The sequence below is a fragment of the Amblyraja radiata genome, chromosome 12 (genome assembly GCF_010909765.2).
Source record: "Amblyraja radiata isolate CabotCenter1 chromosome 12, sAmbRad1.1.pri, whole genome shotgun sequence".
Taxonomy (NCBI): domain Eukaryota; kingdom Metazoa; phylum Chordata; class Chondrichthyes; order Rajiformes; family Rajidae; genus Amblyraja; species Amblyraja radiata.
Window position 1 is genome coordinate 56,767,409 of NC_045967.1, and position 23,109 is coordinate 56,790,517.

The window sequence follows — 23,109 nt, forward strand, 5'->3', positions numbered from 1 at the left end:
TGCTTGCAACAAGTTGGAAATTCAGTTCCACCATCTGTGCACAAGTCCTGAACATAGTTTATTTTAGGTGAAATCCTGATGAAAATCCAGAATTGCTTAAGCAATGGTGAAATATATTAATTTGAGTCATAGAGGCACAGAGCTGTACAACACAGAAAGAGTTACCACAGGCAATGTTTTTCCCTACCAATGTTAATCCAGCATGTTTGCATTAGATTTGCATCTTTAGATATAGTTATTTTTTAAGTGCCTGGCAAAATAGCTCCTAAACCTAGTAATTACAGTGCCCTCCATAATGTTTGGGACAGACCCATCATTGATTTATTTGCCTCTGTACTCCACAATTTGACATTTGTAAGAGAAAAAATCACATGTGATTTAGCAGGACAGGCAGCTGGAGAAGATGAATAGGTGAGGCTTCCGATCAGGGCCCTTTTTCATTACTGGACATTCCCTCCACAGATGCTGCCTGCCCAGCTGAGTTACTCAAGCACTTTAAGTGTTTTTTGTAATCCAGTCCAGCACCTGCAGTTCCTTGCACCTCCAGGGAGTTTGTTTTGTTCTGTTTGGACTGTTCCAGTCATACGGCTTGCAATAGGAAGTTTTGACTTGCAGATTATTTAATGAAGACCTCGGGGACGTCGTAACTAAAGCAAGATGCCCGTCTCCCGCACAGGCTGAGCGGATGGTCGCGGATGATGTGGGTGTGACGCTGGATGCAGTCCATGCCCGGAAGCAGTAGAACCTACTGGCCTTATTTTTAATGGGGCAGGTGTGGCTTGCTAAAGATTTATGACTCAGCCATCCTGAAATGCATGTTCTTGATGCGACCACGTTGACAAACACAAGCCACTCTCCAGAATGGACAGGTTCGACTTGGTCTTGACACAGTGCGAGTGCCCACCATGCTCGGCTGAGAACGCAGTGAGTACCTAATCTGAGGATCAGCCACAACTTGGAGACCCATGAACGGGATGGACCGACCACGTTTCTTTAAGCTCTCACACCCCCTGAGTTCCTCCAGCTCAAGGCTCCAGCATCTGCAGTTCCCGGTGTCCCCAACTTGTCCGCGAAAAACCAGGGTGGTCCTGTCCTCCTCCTTCCCAGCTCCCCCCCCCCACCCCCCCCCCCAACCTTCCACAGGGCAATCAGCCTGTAGAAGGGGCCCAACCCAAAAGTCACCCGTCTATGTTCTCCAGGGATGCTGCCTGACCCGCTGAGTTACTCCAGTACTTTGTGTCTATCATCGGTGTAATCTGGTACTTTGGTGCAAAGATACTAGGTCGCACATAAAACAATGTAAATTATGTAAATCTTACCATGAATGACAGAAGTAAAAAGTGTTATCCTTGTTTGTGAATTTGATGTGATTTTAAATGAAGTGGATTGTTGCAATATACTGCTAACCCACAAATGTGTAGTTATGAGATATTCACATTTAAAAACTCACTCAGTAGCTCGGGTGGCTGCGAGCGGCTGCCGGGACCGGACCTGCAGGTAGACCCGGGCGACATGGGAACTGCAGCTTATAACCATATAACCATATAACAATTACAGCACGGAAACAGGCCATCTCGACCCTTCTAGTCCGTGCTGAACACGTATTCTCCGCTAGTCCCATATACCTGCGCTCAGACCATAACCCTCCATTCCTTTCCCGTCCATATAACTATCCAATTTATTTTTAAATGATAAAAACGAACCTGCCTCCACCACCTTCACTGGAAGCTCATTCCACACAGCCACCACTCTCTGAGTAAAGAAGTTCCCCCTCATGTTACCCCTAAACTTCTGTCCCTTAATTCTCAAGTCATGTCCCCTTGTTTGAATCTTCCCTACTCTCAGTGGGAAAAGCTTATCCACGTCAACTCTGTCTATCCCTCTCATCATTTTAAAGACCTCTATCAAGTCCCCCCTTAACCTTCTGCGCTCCAAAGAATAAAGCCCTAAATTGTTCAACCTCTCTCTGTAACTTAGTTGCTGAAACCCAGGCAACATTCTAGTAAATCTCCTCTGTACTCTCTCTATTTTGTTGACATCCTTCCTATAATTAGGCGACCAAAATTGTACCCCATACTCCAGAATTGGCCTCACCAATGCCTTGTACAATTTTAACATTACATCCCAACTTCTATACTCAATGCTCTGATTTATAAAGGCCAGCACACCAAAAGCTTTCTTTACCACCCTATCTACATGAGATTCCACTTTCAGGGAACTGTGCACAGTTATTCCCAGATCCCTCTGTTCACCTGCATTCTTCAATTCCCTACCATTTACCATGGACGTCCTATTTTGATTTGTCCTGCCAAGATGTAGCACCTCACACTTATCAGCATTAAACTCCATCTGCCATCTTTCAGTCCACTCTTCCAACTGGCATAAATCTCTCTGTAGACTTTGAAAATCTACTTCATTATCCACAACCCCACCTATCTTAGTATCATCTGCATACTTACTAATCCAATTTACCACACCATCATCCAGATCATTGATGTACATGACAAACAACAGTGGACCCAACACAGATCCCTGTGGCACCCCACTAGTCACTGGCCTCCAACCTGACAAACAACCATCCACCATTACTCTCTGGCATCTCCCATTCAGCCACTGTTGAATCCATCCTGCTACTCCACCATTGATACCCAACCATTGAACCTTCTTAACCAACCTTCCATGAGGAACCTTGTCAAAGGCCTTACTGAAGTCCATATATACAACATCCACTGCTTTACCCTCATCAATTTCCCGAGTAACCTCTTCAAAAAATTCAAGAAGATTAGTCAAACATGACCTTCCAGGCACAAATCCATGTTGACTGTTCCTAATCAGACCCTGTTTATCCAGATGCTTATATATATTATCTCTAAGTATCCTTTCCATTAATTTGCCCACCACTGACGTCAAACTAACAGGTCTATAATTGCTAGGTTTACTCTTAGACCCCTTTTTAAACAATGGAACAACATGCGCAGTACGCCAATCCTCCGGCACTATTCCCGTTTCTAATGACATTTGAAATATTTCTGTCATAGCCCCTGCTATTTCTACACTAACTTCGCTCAATGTCCTAGGGAATATCCTGTCTGGACCTGGAGACTTATCCACTTTTATATTTCTCAAAAGTGTCAGTACTTCCTCTTCTTTGAATCTCATAGTCTCCATAGCTACTCTACTTGTTTCCCTTACCTCACATAATTCAATATCCTTCTCCTTGGTGAATACCGAAGAAAATAAATTGTTCAATATCTCCCCCATCTCTTTTGGCTCTGCAGATAGCTGTCCACTCTGACTCTCTAATGGACCAATTTTATCCCTCGTTATCCTTTTGCTATTAATATAGCTGTAGAACCCCTTTGGGTTTACTTTCACCTTACTTGCCAAAGCAACCTCATATCTTCTTTTAGCTTTTCTAATTTATTTCTTAAGATTCTTTTTACATTCTTTATACTCCTCAAGCACCTCATTTACTCCATGCTGCCTATAATTATTGTAGATCTCCCTCATTTTCCGAACCAAGTGTCCAATTTCCCTTGAAAACCATGGCTCTTTCCGATTTTTACTATTTCCTTTCAACCGAACAGGGACATAAAGATTCTGTACTCTTAAAATTTCACCTTTAAATGTACTCCATTTCTCTTCCACATCTTTCCCATAAAACAAAATGTCCCAATTTACTCCTTTTAAATCCTTTCGCATCTCCTCAAAGTTAGCCTTTCTCCAATCAAAAATCTCAACCCTAGGTCCAGTTCTGACCCTCTCCATAATTATATTGAAACTAATGGTATTGCGATCACTGGACCCGAACTGTTCCCCAACGCATACCTCTGCCATCTGACCCGTCTCATTTCCTAACAGGAGGTCCAGCACCGCCCCTTCTCTAGTAGGTACTTCTATGTATTGCTGCAAAAAACTATCCTGCACACATTTTACAAACTCCAACCCATCCAGCCCATTTACAGAATGTGTTTCCCAGTCTATGTGTGGAAAATTGAAATCTCCCACAATCACTACCTTGTGCTTACTGCCAATATCTGCAATCTCCTTACATATTTTCTCTTCCAATTCTCGCTCCCCATTTGGCGGTCTATAATACACCCCTATAAGTGTTGCTACCCCTTTCCCATTTCTCAGTTCCACCCTCCCTAGACGAGCCCTCTAATCTATCCTGCCAAAGCACTGCTGTAATATCTTCCCTGATAAGCAATGCAACACCTCCACCTCTTGCCCCTCCAATTCTATCACACCTGAAGCAACGAAATCCTGGAATATTTAGTTTCCAATCACAGCCCTCCTGCAACCATGTTTCACTGATCACCACAACATCAAACTTCCAGGTGTCAATCCAGGCTCTAAGTTCATCCACCTTTCTTACAATGCTCCTAGCATTAAATTATACACATTTAAGAAACCCACCCTCTCTTATTCTCTGTTTATTGTCTTTTCTTCTCTCTCCCCTACATTTTGGGTCAGAGTGCTACCATTCTCTGCCTCCTGCCTCACACACTGACTGCTAGCTTTCCCAATTTGAGTCCCTCCTCCCAACCATACTAGTTTAAAGTCTCCCCAGTAGCCTTTGCAAATCTCCCCGCCAGGATATTGGTCCCCCTCGAGTTCAAGTGCAACCCGTCCTTTCTGTACAGGTCGCACCTTCCCCAAAAGAGGTCCCAATGATCCAGAAACTTGAATCCATACCCACTGCACCAGTCCCTCATCCACTCATTTATCCTCCACCTCGCTCCATTCCTACTCTCACTGTCGCGTGGCACAGGCAGTAATCCTGAGATTGTTACCTTTGCAGTCCTTCTCCTTAACTCTCTACCTAACTCCCTAAATTCTTCTTTCAGGACCTCTTCTCCTTTTTTACCTATGTCGTTGGTACCTATATGTGCCACAACTTCAGGCTCCTCTCCCTCCCATTTCAGGATTTCTTGGACCCGTTCAGACACATCCCTGACCCTGGCACCAGGGAGGCAAACTACCATCCGGGTCTCTTGTCTGCGTCCACCGAATCGCCTATCCGACCCCCTGGCTATAGAGTCCCCTATTACAATTGCCCTCCTCTTCTTTTCCTTACCCTTCAGAGCAACAGGACCGGTCTTTTTGCCAGAAGCCCGGCCGCTGTCGCTGCCCCCAGGTAGGCTATCTCCCCCACCCTTACTCAAACATGAGTACTTATTTTCAAGGTGTACAGCCACCGGGGTACTCACCAGTCCCTGCCTCTGCCCGTTGCCCTTCCTAACTGTGACCCAGTTTTCTGTCTCCCGTGGTCTTGGAGTGACCACCTCCCTGTCATGGCCAGTTCTCACGGTGCGACCTGAAGCAAGATGTCACCCGATTGAAGTGGTCGTGGTCCAGCACGAGTTCCGCACGATAAAGTTTTCCCACGATAAAGAGTTCCCACGGTACTCGGCAATTCTGTCATTTGTGCGACTGACTTGTCCGTCTCCCGATCTTTCCCGTTAATCGTGAATGAACATCGTGGACTGTAGTGTAGTTAATCACGTGGCACAAATGATGTCACTTTTTTTCACACGCTATATAAATATCCTCCGTTCGTAGAATTGGCTAATTTGCAGACATGCCTATACAAAGTTGGTTCGAGTACAGGCTGGTTGTTATTTTCATTGACGTGCTGTATGCATTAGCGCAACATGTGCATCGAAAACGCTTGCGTGAAGGCAGAAAGGCTGAGATTAATTAAAAAGATAATTAAGAGGAAGTCTCAGGTACACAAAATTGCTGGGGAAACTCAGCGGGTGCAGCAGCATCTATGGAGCGAAGGAAATAGGCGACGTTTCGGGCCGAAACCCTTCTTCAGACGAAGAAGGGTTTCGGCCCGAAACGTCGCCTATGTCTCACTGGGTTAAGCCCATGTTTCAACGGAGACCTCAATTAGGACAATATGATCAACTGCTTAATGTGCTGTGCGAAGAGGATAAAAGTGCATTCAAAAACTTTGTCAGAATTTCACCCGAGCTCTTTAATGAGTTAAAGAATAATTTGGGACCTCTGCTGAAGAAGACTGACACTGTAATGAGAAAGGCACTGGAACCAGGGTTGCGCATAGCAATTACCCTCCGCTACTTGGCCTCAGGCGATTCTTATAAAAGTCTGTCTTACAACTTTCTTGTCGCCACCAACAGCATCTGTGGTATTGTCAGAGAAACCTGTGAGGCGATCATCCAATTTTATTCAGCTGAAGTGATGGAATGCCCCAGTACACCAGATGCGTGGAAGAGAGTTGCACTGGGGTTTGAAAACAGGTGGAACTTTGCTCACACATGTGGGGCTTTGGATGGCAAGCATGTGGCAATTCGTAAACCACCCGGAGGTGGCTCAAATTATTTCAATTACAAGAAATTCCACTCAATTGTACTCATGGCGGTGGTTGATTATAACTACAACTTCCTGTATGTGGATGTGGGCACACCTGGAAGTGTTGGTGATGGCCGGATTTGGAAAGAAACCTGGCTTGGAAATAAAATGGAAGGTGGAACAGCAGGCATGCCTGATCCAGAACCACTGTCAGGAGAAGACAGCCCGGACATCCTATATGCGATGGTTGCTGATGAAGCCTTTGCACTACGGCCCTGGATTATGAAGCCATATCCACAGAGGAATCTAACTAGGGAACAGAGGATCTTCAATTACAGGCTGTCAAGGGCCAGGAGGGTAGTAGAAAATTCTTTTGGCATCTTGGCAAACAGATTTAGATGCTTGCTCAAGACAATGGAGCAGAGGCCCAAGAATGTGGAGAGTATAGTATATGCAGCATGTGTTCTGCACAACCTGATCCGAATGAGAGGTGCAGCTGCTGGATCAGCAACATCCATCCAGGATGGTGACATAGTGGACAGTGACACAGGGGAAGTAACACTAGGTGCTTGGAGAAGTGGTGCGAACAAGTTGAAAATGGTCTCACTGCAGCGTTTGAAAGGTAACTCGGGCATATCCTGTGTGAAAGAGCAAAGAAACCATCTCTGCGCTTACTACAATTCACAATTGGGGAGTGTGCCGTGGCAGGACAGTTATATTGATGGGTAGCCGACCATGGGAACACTACTGCATGTTATAAGCTGACTTCCTAGTGTTGTCCTCTGAAAAGTGCTTCCTCTAAGATGTCCGTCCGCAAAACCTGCCGTTTAGAACATTGCATTGTCCCTTTAAATGCCTGAGTTGACGCTTGTAGCGGAGGTTGATGGATATAATGTGTTTTAAATAATCTGGCGTGCCTCATTTGTTGTATTTCGTGTTTGCGAGGCCCTTTTACAGACAAATGTATTGTGTGATGCATCTCCTCTCAATATGTGACAGAAGTCGTCTTCTTATATTTTCAAATAGGAATAAAGACTTTGTATCACATTTACTGTGCTGATTGTCTTATTTTATTTTCTACCAAGAGGTGAAGAACACGTTTAAAAAGCTGGACATTTCAGTGTCCTGCACACTCAGAAATGTTAATGAGTCAAAATGTGAGAATATCACCTCCATTAAGGTCTTTTGTGTTTCAGCATGAGAGAGATTATAACATTAGAGACATTCGTCTTGTAGTGATGTATTAATGACGATTTGCAGACATCAAGCTGATAGTAAAAGATAAGTTTATTTTAAACAAGCAATGGCAATGACAATCAAAATGCAGAGGTAAAAGCTTTATCACACTTCAGGATATAATAAAATGTGTAGCCACCAACAAAAAGAAAATGCACAAGAGTAAAGGACACATAAATTAACATACAGACATTTACAAAGGACTACAGATGTAACACCAAATGGTGAGTGGCCAACAAATTAAATAAACGAAAACTCAAACTGTCATTTGAAACACCACAAAAAAAATCTACACACACAGATTTATCACAGCTTCCGAGGGTTAACTGGGGTAGTTGACGTCAGCGCAACCTGCTGCACTTTCTTGAAAAGGACTTTTTGCACGGACCTCTCCGTAAACAACAGGCAAAGGTGTATTTCGAGCAGGCTGCAGCTCTGCAAACATCAGAGGTGATGTTGAGTGTCTCTAGAAGGAAATTAAGAGGTACATGTCAAAAATTTCTCACGGACCTTACAATTGCGGGACCTTTCATTAAAGTACCCTTTGAAGATCAGAGTTCTTCTTTTGAATCTCATTAACACAACTCATGAATAAGTTGTTGTCCATATGCGCATGGTAATGTTTATTTTTTAATTTATATTGCACAAAACACAATAGTTTACCTGTTCAGCACGGAATGGTGGATGTCCCCCCATTGCACGGGGCAGTCCATAGGGCCTGTCTGTGTACTTTAGAATCACAGAGTTATGTATTAGTCAATGTAAAAAAAAAACACACATTATGAATCAAGTTAGGGAAGCGCACATTTCTTTGTTAATACCTGGTCATAGAAGTAAGGCGGGCGAGGCTGAGGAACCAGTGGACACTGCGCCTCAGGTGCACGTGCTTCCATTAACTGCACAGACAACACCACACATTAAAACTATGTTGCTTTATGATGTGAGCAGAGACGCTGAATTAAGGGAATAATTTTAGGAATTTATCTATACCTTGTTATTTCTATAAGTGATCGCCCCATTTATCATAAGCCATGCAAAATCCCATTGACCATCACTTATTTCATCTTCCATCATTGAGTGACAGAAGTCGAATGTCCTGTGCGTGAAGCCCATTGGTGTCATGCGTCCTTCCTGCAACAATCTTTCGCAGTCTCGAATACTTTTATGGAGCTGGAAATTCAGAGCGCAAATATAAAAATCAGCAAAATGCTGGGTGGGTGCATTGTCCAATAAGCATCAAGTTTATATACTCACACTACTAATGCTGTCTACATCTGTCCCTTCTTCAGCACCTCTGGATGTGGTGAGGTCGATGCTAGCACTGTGCCTACTGCGGTGCTGTTGGCTGGTGGATGGGCTCGGTGTGGAAGTCCCTTCCAGAGGATCATCCAACGCCTGTTCAATTATGTGTTTTTCATGTAGGAATTACATGAAGTCATTTACACATGGTGTCCAGAGCCTCAAGACCTCAAATATCTTTTGTAATAAAATTACCTTGGGTGCGCTAGTCCTGGTCACTGAACGCACAATATGCCCTGATAGGAAACGCCACCTCTCCTCTATCCACCTATTCCTCTCTGTCTGTCTGTTTCCAGCTGACCCTGATCTTGTCCCAAGTGCGGTGATTTTCCCGTACATGGTCCTCTGGTTAGCGAACCATTGCAAAAGTTGGTCATCTGCATTAAAGTAGAGTGCTGGAATTAAATGGAACTTCAAGCATTGGATCTATTCCGTTAAATTAAAGTTTTGGTCAGTAAAGAGAGGCCTGTTTAAGAGCATGCCCTCCGCATTTAATGTGCTATTTATTGTTCTTCTTGGATAACAGAGCACAAGTTGGTCAATACAGATGGCCTTTTTGAAGACAAGAATTACAAGTGAAAATTGCCTGCCCTCATGCATAATTTATTTTATGGCTCTAAGAGACATGATTCCTACTTCAAACGAAGAGGGTGTAAAAGCTGTCTGCCACTACTTTTACATTGCAGCTGCAGGGAACAGACAGACTTATAAGATAAATTAAAGGTGACTGCAAAAACAGCACTTTTACATCTGTAGCATTGTATGTTTTAAAATCATGGATAACATTAAATTGTTCTCCTGTACATAAACTAATATATTGTTATAGTTACTCACATGAGCACCGGGGATACTCAGCAGCCTTCGTCTCCAGCAGGTTGCGCTTTCTCTCCCTATTTCTATAATCCTCTCTGGATTTGTCATAGAGAATCTCATTGAATTGGTACCACTCCACCAGTTCACCCTCTTGTTCCCTGTTGAAGTTATATGGCTTTACCTTCTGCCATCTAACCTTTATGTTCTCGTCTGCTGAGAATATTGTGGAGGCAACAGCTACTGGGGAGGCAATCTCAAATACACCCTGATCACCCTCTCCCTGCTCCAAGGAGCCCACAGGCAGTGGTATCTCTGGCATCTCCTCTTGCCTCTCCACCTGTCTCTCTTGCTGAGTTTCCTCCTCGTTTACCTGCATGGCTAAAAACTTTCCGACTTTCTTTGACCCCTTTCTTTGCGATTTTCTGAGAGGCATCTCTGCAAGTCTTACTGTGAAAAAGATTCTCAAACAATGACAATTAGGTGGGACGTCCTCGATGGACACATGGTCCATTGGCGATATTGAGACCACCTTTTTTACTCACCTTATGTCCCTTCTGTCAAGCTTCCGGGTTTACCGTTCGCAGGAGTTCCCACGGTATTCGCAAGTGTCATTACGGATATCGCACGGATATCGCACTGGCATCTGCGTCCATACAATGTTGCAACGCTGCTCAAGACACTCTTGGAGAAATTCAAAAATGTTTGAATTTTTTCCCGACCTTACCAAGTCACACGACTACCTTCCGTTAGCGCCACGGAGGTCCTCGGTGGTCCACGAATGCCGTACTGCTATCGCAGAAGGTTCCCACGATGTTAAATCTTGTTAAGTCTTGCTTCAGGTCGCACAATGAGAAAGCCCTTTAACTCCTAACTATGACCTCCTCGCTCTCCCTGAGCAGACAGAGGTCATCGAGTTGCTGTTCCAGGTTCCTAACACGGTCCCTTAGGAGCCCCATCTCGACGCACCTGGCGCAGATGTGGACGTCTGGAGGGCACTCAGACTCCATGACCTCCCACATCTGACATCCAGAACAGTAAACTGCCCTGGCCCTCATTCTCCCCCTTATCCGAATACAATAAAGCCTTACCCGGGATACAAGCCAATCAGCTGCTTCCTCTAGTCCTGTAACAGCTGCTTCCTCTAGTCCGTTCGACCAATCAGAGGCTTCCACCAGCCCCCTTAATTTGAAGTGTGATCTGCGAATGGAACGTTGCAGATTTTGATTCCTCCCTCTGTAACGGCACCTGGGCCTCTGTTGAGACAAGCCCCGCGATGGTTTTTTTAACTCACCACACGAAGGTCGCTCCTCCCTCTGTAACGGCTCCTGGGCCTCTGTTGAGACAAGCCCCGCGATGGGTTTTTAACTCACCACACGAAGGTCGCTCCTCCCTCTGTAACGGCTCCTGGGCCTCTGTTGAGACAAGCCCCGCGATGGGTTTTTTAACTCACCACACGAAGGTCGCTCCTCCCTCTGTAACGGCTCCTGGCCACTATGCAAAAAAGGCTGGGGACCCCTTGACTAAACCAAACCTTCGATCCTGTCCCGCCAGCCTTTTTTTTCAAAGTTTAGCAACTCAAATGGTGGTGTGTCTTCATTGCTGGGAAATACGGTAACTCATTTCCCTCAAATATATGTAACATTTTCCTCAAATATATGTTTAATTAAAAACTAAACTATGGTAGCAATGCACATATTCATGTCTACAGCTCGCACTTCTGCATCAATGTACGTATGTATACACTACCTTTCATTGCACTAATATAGAATGAAAAAATATCTTGGCATGTGTTCATTGGTATTTTATTCACAATATTAGGATTTCAGGGAGAGAGAGAGAGGTTGAATGAAAGAAAGAAAAAAAGGTTCAACAAAATTAGAGATTACAAGAAAGAAACTAGAGAAATATATATATGTGTGTGTTATATATTTATGTACATATCACACATATATACGCATCATATATATATATATAATGAATATATGTGTGTATATATATAAGAAACTCGAGAAATATGTATGTGTTATCCAATTGTATACATCAATATCACATTTATATACGTGTGTGTATCATATATATATATATATATAATATATACATGTTTATAATATATAAATATAGGCAAATATATTTTATGGCTTATGTTCCTTATATCTTATAGGCAAAAAAATATAGGCAAATATATTTGCATTTATGGCTTATGTACATCATGAGATTGGCTCATGTACATCATGAGTTGCTTTAAATCACAGTTGCTTCTGATCCATGAGGGTACTTTGAAATCTATTATCTCTATCTTGCCTCTCACACACAGAAACAAACACATACCGTCCCCCCACTGCACTGATTAAACCAAAGACCATAGAATGCATATGGTCCAGAGACCTTTCATTGCGCATTGTCGCTCATTTTATACGCAATTTATATATTTTTATTTTTATTTTTTTTAAAGCACCCTATTTATTATAAACAAAGATGATAATGGTCTATCATAGAAGGCTAAGATAGACCAAGATAAACTCCTGCAAAATCCAATGGACTGATGTGGATGAAACCTCTAGTATATTTGGATTAAACTGCAAGAGGCATAACAGAGGTCGGGGTGTTATTCCTAAAATGGCGGAAATGACGTTCTGTTGCGTACTACACGTCAGCCCATTGGATTTTGTAGGAGTGGTCTATCTTGCTCCTCTAGTATCTTTGCTTTGGTGCATCTGCAGTTCCTTGTTTCTTTGTTGCTGTTCCTTGGTTGGGAGTTTTCCAACAGCGAACTGAGTGGTGGGTGGAAACTGTCCGATAATCTCCCTCCTTCTCCCCCAGGCCGCCACTGATGGAGATGTGGGTGAAAGTGACGAGAATGTGGAGAGAGGCAACTGGTCCTCGAAGACCGACTACCTGCTCTCAATGATCGGCTGTGCTGTGGGTCTGGGCAACGTCTGGAGATTCCCTTACCTGGCGTACAGGAACGGAGGAGGTACTGTAGATAGTCCACGGGTCTAAGGCATGGTCGCGGAGTTCAATAGGTTTGGTTAGTTGAGTTTTCATCGTCGGCAGTTAGTGTCGGGAGCCCAGCAGAAGACACCAGAAGACATCATTCCTCTGACTTCATTCGCTTTAGGGCATTGGACCACATTGACATAGGAAAGATCAATGGATTCCAATGAGATACACATTCCCAGGATAACATGGCCAGTAAAATCATTTATCGTCGTCCAGAACCGCCAGTCCCTCGACAGGAAGCTAATTCAACCCGAAACGCCGTTGGTCAATATCCCTCCATAGATGCTGCCCGAGTCGCTGAGTTCGTCCAGCGGGTTGGGTTTCTTTTAAGGGTTCCAGTAGCTGCCGTCTCATGTGTCTCGCTTTTCCCGCCCACCATCCCTAACCCATCGCCCCTCCTGAAATCCCAATCTCCAATCTCCCCTGGAGGAACATCTCCGTCTAAACGGCAAATCGATGACACGCGACGCCGGTGCCCATCCTCACCAGAGTGTCTACCTCCCCCGCTCTGTCCATCCACTTTCACAACATTGCTCCGATGTGTCCCTCCCCTTCTCACGGCGGCGTAGCGCCAGAGACCTGGCTTCCTTCCGGACCTCGGGAGCTGTCTGTACGGAGTTTGCACGTTCTCCATGTGACCGTGTGTGGTTCCTCCGGGTGCGTTGGTTTTCTTCCACATTTGTAGGTGAATTGGCTTCTGTAAATTGTCTATAGTGTGTAGGGTGGTGCTAGTGTACGGCGATGGACGGCGCGGACTCGGTGGGCCGAAGAGCCTGTTTCCGTGCTGTACCTCTAAACTTAACTAATCACCTGCCCAGTCCCTCTCTCGTACTGGGAGAGTTTTAGCCCAACCCTTCACCGCAGTCCCACATCCCGCTGAAATACTCTCGGGTGGTCGACCTGTCCCATGCCCACAGCGCCGCTCCCACGCCCCCTCCTCTCGGGCCATCTCGGAATGCCTGGGGACTCTCCACGCTGCTCAAATCTCTCTATTCCCAACGCCCATCCCAAACACTTCTCCGATCTCTCTGCCCAAGATTTCAGTTCAAGGCTCATCCACAATCACACCCTCAGATCCTTTGGGACCCCCATCGCTGCAGGGATCACGACCCTAGTTCCATCCACTGTCCCCTGCGCTTCAAGTTGTGGCTGGCTCTTCTGTATCCTTCCTACTCCCTGGAGACTGACCTGTTCCTCAGCTGGGGCTGCTGGTTCAGTGTAAATGCGGATATCATGATTTTCAGAAAGCCTTTGAATTTATATATAGTGCCGCAGGTGTGGCTGCTGTGGAAGATGAGAGCCCACGGTATCAAAGGGCAAATACGAGCATGGACAGCAGGTTGGTTGGATGGCAGAAGACAAAGTGTGGCAATAAAGGGGGCTGTTTCTGGTTGGCTGCCAGTGACTAGCGGCGTTCTGCAGGGGTCGGTGCTGGGGCCACTACTCTTCACGTCGTATATCAATGATTTGGATGAGGGGATTGAAGGCTCTGTGGAAAAGTTGATTATATGAAAATAGGTGGTGGGGAAGGTAGTGTAGAGAAAGCAGGGACTCTGCAGAAGGACATGGACAGGCTGGGAGAGTGGGCAGATAAGTGGCAGGTGGAATATAGTGTAGCAAAGTGTGGAGTGATGCATTTTGGTAGTTGAAATAAAGACGTAGACTATTTTCGAAATGGGGAGAGAATCCAGAAATCGGATGTGCAAAGGGACTTGGGAGTGCTGGTGCAGGATTCCCAAAAAGTAAATCTGCAAGTCCAATCAATAGTAAAGAAGGCAAATGCAATGCGAGTATTTGTTTCAAGAGGATTAGAATACAAAAACAGGAATGTAATGCCGAGGCTCAATAAGGTGCTGGTAAGGCCATATTGTGAGCCATTTTAGGCCCCATATCTGAGGAAGGTTGTGCTGGCTCTGGAGAGGGTTCAGAGGAGGTTTACAAGAATGATCCCAGGAATGAGTTGATTAACATATGATGAGCGTTTGACAGCACTGGGCCTGTACTCGCTGGAGTTTAGAAGAATAAGGGGGGACCTCATTGAAATTACTGAATAGTGAAAGGCTTGGATAGAGTGGATGTTGACATGATGTTTCCACTAGTAGGAGAGTCTAGAACTAGAGGTCAGAATTACAGGACGTTCCTTTAGGAGGGAGATGAGGAATTTCTTTGGTCAGAGAGTGGTGAATCTGTGAAATTCTTTGCCACAGAAGTCTGAGGAGGCAAAGTAAATGTATATTTTTAAGGCAGAGATAGATTCTTGATTTGTATGGGTGTCAGGGGTTCTGGAGAGAAGGCATGAGAATAGAGTTAGGAGTAAGAGACAGATCAGCTGTGATTGAATAGTGGAGTAGACTTGATGGACCGAATGGCCTAAATCTGCTCCTATCACTTATGACCATGTCGCCTAATCTAATTGTGATACAAGCACAGAAATGCCGGTGGAGGAGCCCACGCAACAACGACAAAGACCTCCATTGGAGGGAAAGATCAAAGGGCACAAACCTGGAGTGAAATGGCCCAAAGCTGTTGAAAAGAAAGAGTGGGAGACGGTCAACAGTGACCTTATACATATCTTGGAGCAACAAGCGGGCACAGCAGTGGAAAAGCTTGAAAGGATGGGCAACACAATCTACAGCTATGGAGAAGAACGGTTTGGGGTGAGTAAAGGGAGAGGTGGAAAGAAATTACCAACACCAATCAAGTCCAGGAGGCAGCAGGAGATCGAGAGGCTAATCAGAGAGAGGAGACAGTTGAAAAAGCAATGGAAAAAAGCAACTGAGGCAGAGAGAGAAGGTCTCATGGTACTCCAAGAGGACATCAAGAGCCGATTGGCAACCTTGCGAAAAGCAGAGAACTTGAGGAAACTTCGCAAGAAGAAAGAACACACAAGAACACGGTTCTACAAAGACCCTTTCAAGTTCATCAAAGACCTCTTCGCAAAGGAAAAAAGTGGAACTTTGAAAACATCAAAACGGGAATTGGAGGAACACCTGGAAAAGGCCCACCAAGACTCGAAAAGGCATGAGCAGTTAGTCATCCCACATGACATCCCGCCTATTCAACCACCTGAATTCAACCTGGACACCAGCTCTCCAAGATGGAAAGAGGTAGAGAACACTGTCCGGCGAGCAAGAGCAGCATCAGCTCCGGGGCCAAACGGAGTACCATACAAGTTCTACAAGAACGCACCGGATGTGTTACGCTTTCTATGGAAGCTCATGAGGGTGGTGTGGAAGAAGCAAACAATACCTAAGGCGTGGCGAAGGGCCGGCGGCGTGCTAATACCTAAAGAAAAGGATGTGTCAGACATCAGCCAATTCCGGCCAATATGTCTCCTCAACGTCGAGGGAAAAATCTTTTTCAGCATTGTATCACAAAGGCTGTCCACCTATCTGGTAACAAACAAGTACATTGATACATCTGTACAGAAAGCAGGAATTCCAGGATTTTCGGGCTGCTTGGAGCATACAAGCATGATCTGGCACCAGATCCAAGCAGCTAAGAAGGAGAAGAGAGACCTACATGTGATCTTCCTCGATCTGGCCAATGCATTTGGTTCAGTTCCCCATGAACTCCTTTGGGAATCTTTTGCCTTTTTCCATGTACCAGAGCTCATCACCACACTGGTCAAGAGCTATTTCCAAGACCTGCAGCTGTGCTTCACAACAGCTGACTTCAGTACAACATGGCAGCGCTTGGAAGTAGGCATCATGGCAGGCTGCACAGTCTCACCCTTGGCCTTTACAATGGCCATGGAAGTCATCATCAGGGCCTCAAAATGGGTGGTGGGCGGTGAACGAACCAGGGCTGGGCTCCGTCTGCCACCCATCAGGGCATACATGGACGACATGACCACACTAACCACTACTGCAGCATGCACCAAGCGGCTACTTGGAAAGCTGCAGGAGAACATCAAGTGGGCCCGAATGAAGATCAAACCAAGTAAATCTCGAAGCATCTCCATAGTCAAGGGGGTGCTTAGAGACACAAGGTTCTGTATCGGTGACGACCCAATACCAACAGTGTCTGAACAGCCAGTTAAAAGCCTGGGCAGATGGTACAACGCAAGTCTCAAGGACAAAGAGCAGGTGCAACAACTATGGCAAGAAATTGTCAATGGCCTGGAGAACATCAATCAGACCCTACTGCCTGGGAAACTGAAGCTCTGGTGCCTACAGTTTGGACTCCTTCCTCGGACAATGTGGCCACTGACCATTTATGAAGCCCCAATAACAACTGTGGAGAAGATGGAGCGAACCATAACTTCATACGCGAAGAAATGGCTCGGGGTCCCACGATGTCTAACTAACATCGGCCTATATGGCAAAGGGGTCCTGGAACTACCTCTCACTAGTCTAACAGAGGAATACAAGTGTTCTAAAGTAAGACTTCAGATGACACTGAGGGACTCTAGAGACAAGACCATCAGTGCTGTTGCGCCGCTCCTAGTAACTGGCCGGAAGTGGACACCATCTGATGCAGTACAGCAAGCTTCATCAGCCCTGAGACACAAATACATCGTGGGGCAAGTCCAGCAGGGAAGAGGAGGCTTTGGCCTTACGACAAGTAAACCAACTTGGCGAAAGGCCACAACATCAGAGCGGAGGACATTGGTGGTCGAGGAGGTGCGGCGACAAGAGGAGGCCGCAAGAAGTGCAAAGGCGGTCTCTCTTGCCAAACAGGGGCAATGGATGCAGTGGGAAGGTGTGGAGCGGAGGAAGATCAGCTGGAAAGAACTATGGGAAATGGAAGCAAGCAACATCAGCTTCATCATCAGAGTGACTTATGACGTGCTTCCATCACCAAAGAACCTCCATCAGTGGTACGGCGAGGATCCAACCTGTGCCCTCTGCACAACTCCAGCGACCCTCAAACACATCATGGTAGGCTGCAAGACCAGCCTCACGCAAGGGAGATACACGTGGCGGCATAATCAGGTACTAAAAAGCCTGGCATCAGCCCTTGAGAACAGGCGGTGTGCGACCAACTCCTTGCCTCCGAGAGCAAGCAACCCCCCCCCCCCCTAAGGGCAACAACCTTTGTCCGAGAAGGACAGAAAACATCTAAACATCCTTCCACCAGATCAGAAGAAGGAAACCTATGCAGGGCCCGTGACTGGAGGATGCTGGCGGACATCGGCCGACAACTAGTTTTTCCACCTGAAATTGCTTCCACCAACCTCAGGCCAGACTTGGTGTTCTGGTCCCCTTCACAGAAGACTGCTTACATCATAGAGCTCACAGTTCCATGGGAGAACTCTGTTGAGGAGGCCTATGAGCGTAAGAAGCTGCGTTACGCAGAGCTTGCAGCAGAGGCAACACAGCGTGGCTGGAACACCAAAGTCTATCCAGTTGAAGTGGGATGCAGAGGATTTGTTGCGTCATCTACTATCAGACTGCTGAAGGAGCTTGGAATCCACGGTCAGGCTCTGCGGAAGACCATAAGATCACTCTCAGAGGCGGCTGAAAGAAGCAGCCGGTGGATTTGGCTCAAGCGGAAAGACCCATGCTGGGCCCCAAGTATTTCAGGGTGAATCTTTGGGATGGTTTGACACGGGACACGCGCTGAGGGCTGATCATCCTGCAGCGGGCCACCCTTGTGGAGGGTGTATAGTGTTAAAAGGCCGAAACACCCGGTGATGCAAGGGTACACTACTGATGATGTGTCCTGTGCCCAACTGTCCTGAAGGTTACCCAGGCCAAGATATACGTATCCACTCCCCCCCCCCCCGCCCCCCCACCGATGTTGAGCGTCTACCACTCTCAACAATCAACGAATGTCGTGAAATGCTCCCCACCTATTGGCACAAGGGACTTCTTAACATCTTGTCCTGTGTATTTGATTCTGATTACAACTCAGCACGAATGATCCTGGTCACATTAATGTGCAGACAAAGTTTCCGAGCTTTGTTTTATTATTTACAGGTGCGTTTCGTATTCCTTATGGAGTCATGTTGGCACTGCCGGGAATGCCCATATTTTTCTTAGATTCTTCCTTTGGGCAGTTTGCCAGTCGGGGACCTGTTGCAGTGTGGAAAGCCGTGCCAATTCTACAAGGTGAGTGGTGATTTACTAGCATAATCTAAGCAGTCAATGTGTGCAGTTTTGGCCTCCAAATTTGAGGAAGGACATTCTTGCTATTAAGAGAGTGTAGCGTAGATTCACAAGGTTATGTCCCAGGATGGCGGGACATGTCATATGCTGAGAGAATGGAGCAGCTGGGATTGTATACTCTGGAATTTAGAAGGATGAGAGGGAATCTTATTGAAACATATAAGATTATTAAGGGTTTGGACACGCTAGAGGCAGGAAACATGTTCCCGATGTTGGGGGACTCCAGAACAAGGGGCCACAGTTTAAGAATAAGGGGTAAGCCAATTAGAACGGAGATGAGGAAACACTTTTTCACCCAGAGAGTTGTGAGTGTGTGGAATTCTCCGCCTCAGAGGGAGGTGGAGGCAGGTTCTCCGGAGTAGGCCCCAGTGCGGTGGGGAGGTGGGTAGACCCCAGTGCGGTGGGGAGGTGGGTAGGCCCCAGTGTGGCGGGGAGGTGGGTAGGACCGGTGTGGCCGGGGGTGGGTAGGCCCCAGTGCGGCGGGGAGGTGGGTAGGCCTGGTGCGGTGGGGAGGTGGGTAGGCCTGGTGCGGTGGGGAGGTGGGTAGGACCGGTGTGGCCGGGGGTGGGTAGACCCCAGTGCGGCGGGGAGGTGGGTAGGACCGGTGCGGCGGGGAGGTGGGTAGGACCGGTGTGGCCGGGGGTGGGTAGGCCCCAGTGCGGCGGGGAGGTGGGTAGGACTGGTGCAGCGGGGAGGTGGGTAGGCCCCAGTGTGGCGGGGAGGTGGGTAGGACCGGTGTGGCCGGGGGTGGGTAGGCCCCAGTGCGGCGGGGAGGTGGGTAGGCCTGGTGCGGTGGGGAGGTGGGTAGGACCGGTGTGGCCGGGGGTGGGTAGACCCCAGTGCGGCGGGGAGGTGGGTAGGCCCCAGTGCGGCGGGGAGGTGGGTAGGACCGGTGCGGCGGGGAGGTGGGTAGGCCCCAGTGCGGCGGGGAGGTGGGTAGGCCCCAGTGCGGCGGGGAGGTGGGTAGGCCTGGTGCGGCGGGGAGGTGGGTAGGCCCCAGTGCGGCGGGGAGGTGGGTAGGCCTGGTGCGGCGGGGAGGTGGGTAGGCCCCAGTGCGGTGGGGAGGTGGGTAGGCCTGGTGTGGCCGGGAGGTGGGTAGGCCCCAGTGCGGCGGGGAGGTGGGTAGGCCCCGGTGCGGTGGGGAGGTGGGTAGGCCCGGTGCAGCCTGGAGGTGGGTAGGCCACAGTGCGGCGGGGAGGTGGGTAGGCCCCAGTGCGGCGGGGAGGTGGGTAGGTTTTGTAACAACGCCACTATGTCAAATGTTTTATACACCTTGGTGTAGTGGGCCGAGGCCCCCCTAGATCTCGAGGCCCTAAGCTTAAGCTTGTCTAGCTTATACGTAAATCCGGCCCTGCTCTCCACCCTTTATGTTAATTCTTGCCCTGCACACCGCCTTTAAAATGTTACCCCTCTCACCTTAAAGCTATGCGCTGTGTCTTTAATATTTCTATTCTGAGGAAATGGTTCTGATTGCCAACCCTATTTAAGCTTCGTAATTTTATCTACTTGTCAACCTCTGACATTCCAGGGAAAACAATAATAATAATAATATAATAATAATAATAATATCTATTATTGTTTGTCCAACCTCTCCATCTAGTTAATACCCTATAACCCAGGCAACGTTGTGGGAAAGGACTGCTGTCTCTGGTCCCTGTGCCATTGGACATTGAGTGGCTAAGCCATGTGTGAAAACCCCTCAAATGCTAGAAGTTTTGAAATGCCTAAGGGGAGGCTCCTCTGGGGGGGGGGGGGGGGGGGGGGGGGGGGGGAGGTAACAGAGTACACCACTTGCTCACAATACCAATGTACAGAATCTAGAGCGGCCACATGGCTCAGCGGTAGACAATAGACAACAGGTGCAGGAGTAGGCCATTCAGCCCTTCGAGCCAGCAGCACCATTCAATGCTGAGCGAATGGAGCAGCTGGGTTTGTACACTCTGGAGTTTAGAAGGATGCGAGGGTATCCCATTGAAACATATAGGATTGTTAAGGGTTTGGACACGCTAGAGGCAGGAAACATGTTCCTGATGTTGAGGGAGTCCAGAACCAGGGGCCACAGTTTAAGAATAAGGAGTAAGCCATTTAGAACAGAGATGAGGAAACACTTTTTCTCACAGAGAGTGGTGAGTCTGTGGAATTCTCTGCCTCAGGGGGCAGTGGAGGCAGGTTCTCTGGATGCTTTCAAGAGAGAGCTAGATAGGGCTCTTAAACATAGCGGAGTCAGGGGATATGGGGTGAAGGCAGGAACGAGGTATTGATTGGGGATGATCAGCCATGATCACATTGAATGGCGGTGCTGGCTCGAAGGGCCGAATGGCCTACTCCTGCACCTTTTGTCTATTGTCTATTGTCTAATGCGATCATGGCTGATACAAAGTTATACATTTAATGATAAAGCACTGATATGTAATGCACAGTCTGTATCACATGCACACAGAGAAGCCAATCTGTGCGCCACCTTGGATCACAAGACTCCAAATCTGAGGAAAGACATTCTTGCCATAGAGGGAGTACAGAGAAGGTTAACCAGACTGATTCCTGGGATGTCAGGACTTTCATATGAAGAAAGACTGGATAGACTCGGCTTGTACTCGCTAGAATTTAGAAGATTGAGGGGGATCTTATAGAAACTTACAAAATTCTTAAGGGGTTGGACAGGCTAGATGCAGGAAGATTATTCCCGATGTTGGGGAAGTCCAGGACAAGGGGTCACAGTTTAAGGATAAAGCGGATATCCTTTAGGACCTGGATGAGAAAAACATTTTTCACACAGAGAGTGGTGAATCTCTGGAATTCTCTGCCACAGAAGGTAGTTGAGGCCAGTTCATTGGCTATATTTAAGAGGGAGTTATTTGTGGCCCTTGTGGCTAAAGGGATCAGGAGGTATGGAGAGAGGGCAGGTACAGGATACTGAGTTGGATGACCAGCCATGATCATAGTGAATGGCGGTGCAGGCTCGAAGGGCAGAATGGCCTACTCCTGCACCTATTTTCTATGTTTCTATGTTTCTATGTTACTAGTTCCCATGTCCTAAGTTGCTGCTGTTTTATTTCTCTGCCTAATTAATCAGATTTTCTTTACTCCACATCCGTGTCGTGGCCACCAATCAAAATATGTTTAGTCAGTGTAATTTGCGTGAAATACTTTCTACAATAATCGCTTGTCTGTTCCATTTCTAGGTGTGGGGATCACCATAGTCCTTTTTGGGGCAATTGGTGAAATTTACTACAACTGCATCATCGCCTACAGCCTGTTCTACCTGTTTGCTTCCTTCCAATCCCCGCTGCCGTGGTCAGACTGCTTCAGTTGGTGGGGTGCAGATGAAACCTGCAGTCGGAAACTCAGAGGTACACAGCTAACTCTGTTGGGTAAATTATCAAATCTTTCTTTGTCAGTTTTGGAATGGTTTCACTGTGGGATTGACGGTTTAAGGCATTGATATTATATTAACATCAACAAGATGGCTGTAGATGCTGGAAATTTGAAATAAACAGCTACTTCCCCTCCATGTCACTAGGCTTCTGAATGGTCCTTCCATAAGCTAGGTTACTGTCCAATTCACCTCTACCCCATTGCAGACATTGACGGTCTCTGGAAGAAAGCTTATTACTGTACCTCAGTACAAGTGACAATAATAAACCTAAACCTAAAAACAAAGCCAGAAAATAAGCTCAGCAGTTCAGGCTGCATTTGTGGAGAGAGAAACAGAGTTTCAGGTTCATCAGGACTTGGTCGACACCATGAGCGAGATACGGGTGTGCATCAACCCCAAAGACTTAAATCTGGCAATAAGACATCCTCATTACCCCATGAGGACTGTAGAAGATGTTGCTGCCCAGGTCGGTCAGGCCACGGTGTTCTCTGTCCTTGATGCCAGGAGCTCATTCTGGCAAATACCTCTAGACAAACACTCCTCAGACTTAACCACTTTTCGCACCCCCTTCGGAAGGTGCGAAAAGTGGTTAAACCTGATCCGCAGAAGACCAACGCTATCTCCGAGCTGCCAGCCCCGACCGACGTGACCAGCCTGCAGCGTTTCCTGGGCATGGTCAACTATTTGGGAAAGTTCATCCCCGACCTCAGCGAGTTGAGCGCACCCCTGAGGCAACTGATGAAAAAAGACATTGCCTGGTCCTGGTTTCCCCAACACCAGCAGGCTTTCGACCTTCTCAAAACAAAGCTGATTAGCACACCGACTCTCAAGTTTTTCGATCTGCAACGTCCAATTGTAGTTACGTGTGATGTTTCCCGCTTCGGACTCGGTGCTGCCTGCCTGCAACTCCATGATGACTGCTCGCTGCAGCCCATTTCTTATGCCTCGCGT

General features: G+C 47.0%; 1 protein-coding gene across 1 annotated transcript; it reads left to right on the plus strand.

The window, feature by feature from the left end:
* The first annotated feature begins 558 nt into the window (after positions 1-558).
* On the plus strand, positions 559-22,208 carry LOC116979311 (sodium- and chloride-dependent neutral and basic amino acid transporter B(0+)-like). Its single transcript, XM_033030919.1, has 5 exons — positions 559-924; positions 12,490-12,643; positions 18,594-18,725; positions 21,965-22,076; positions 22,181-22,208. The coding sequence occupies exons 1-5, from the start codon at positions 862-864 to the stop codon at positions 22,206-22,208; spliced, it is 489 nt and encodes a 162-aa protein (XP_032886810.1). The 5' UTR covers positions 559-861.
* The last annotated feature ends 901 nt before the right edge of the window (positions 22,209-23,109 follow it).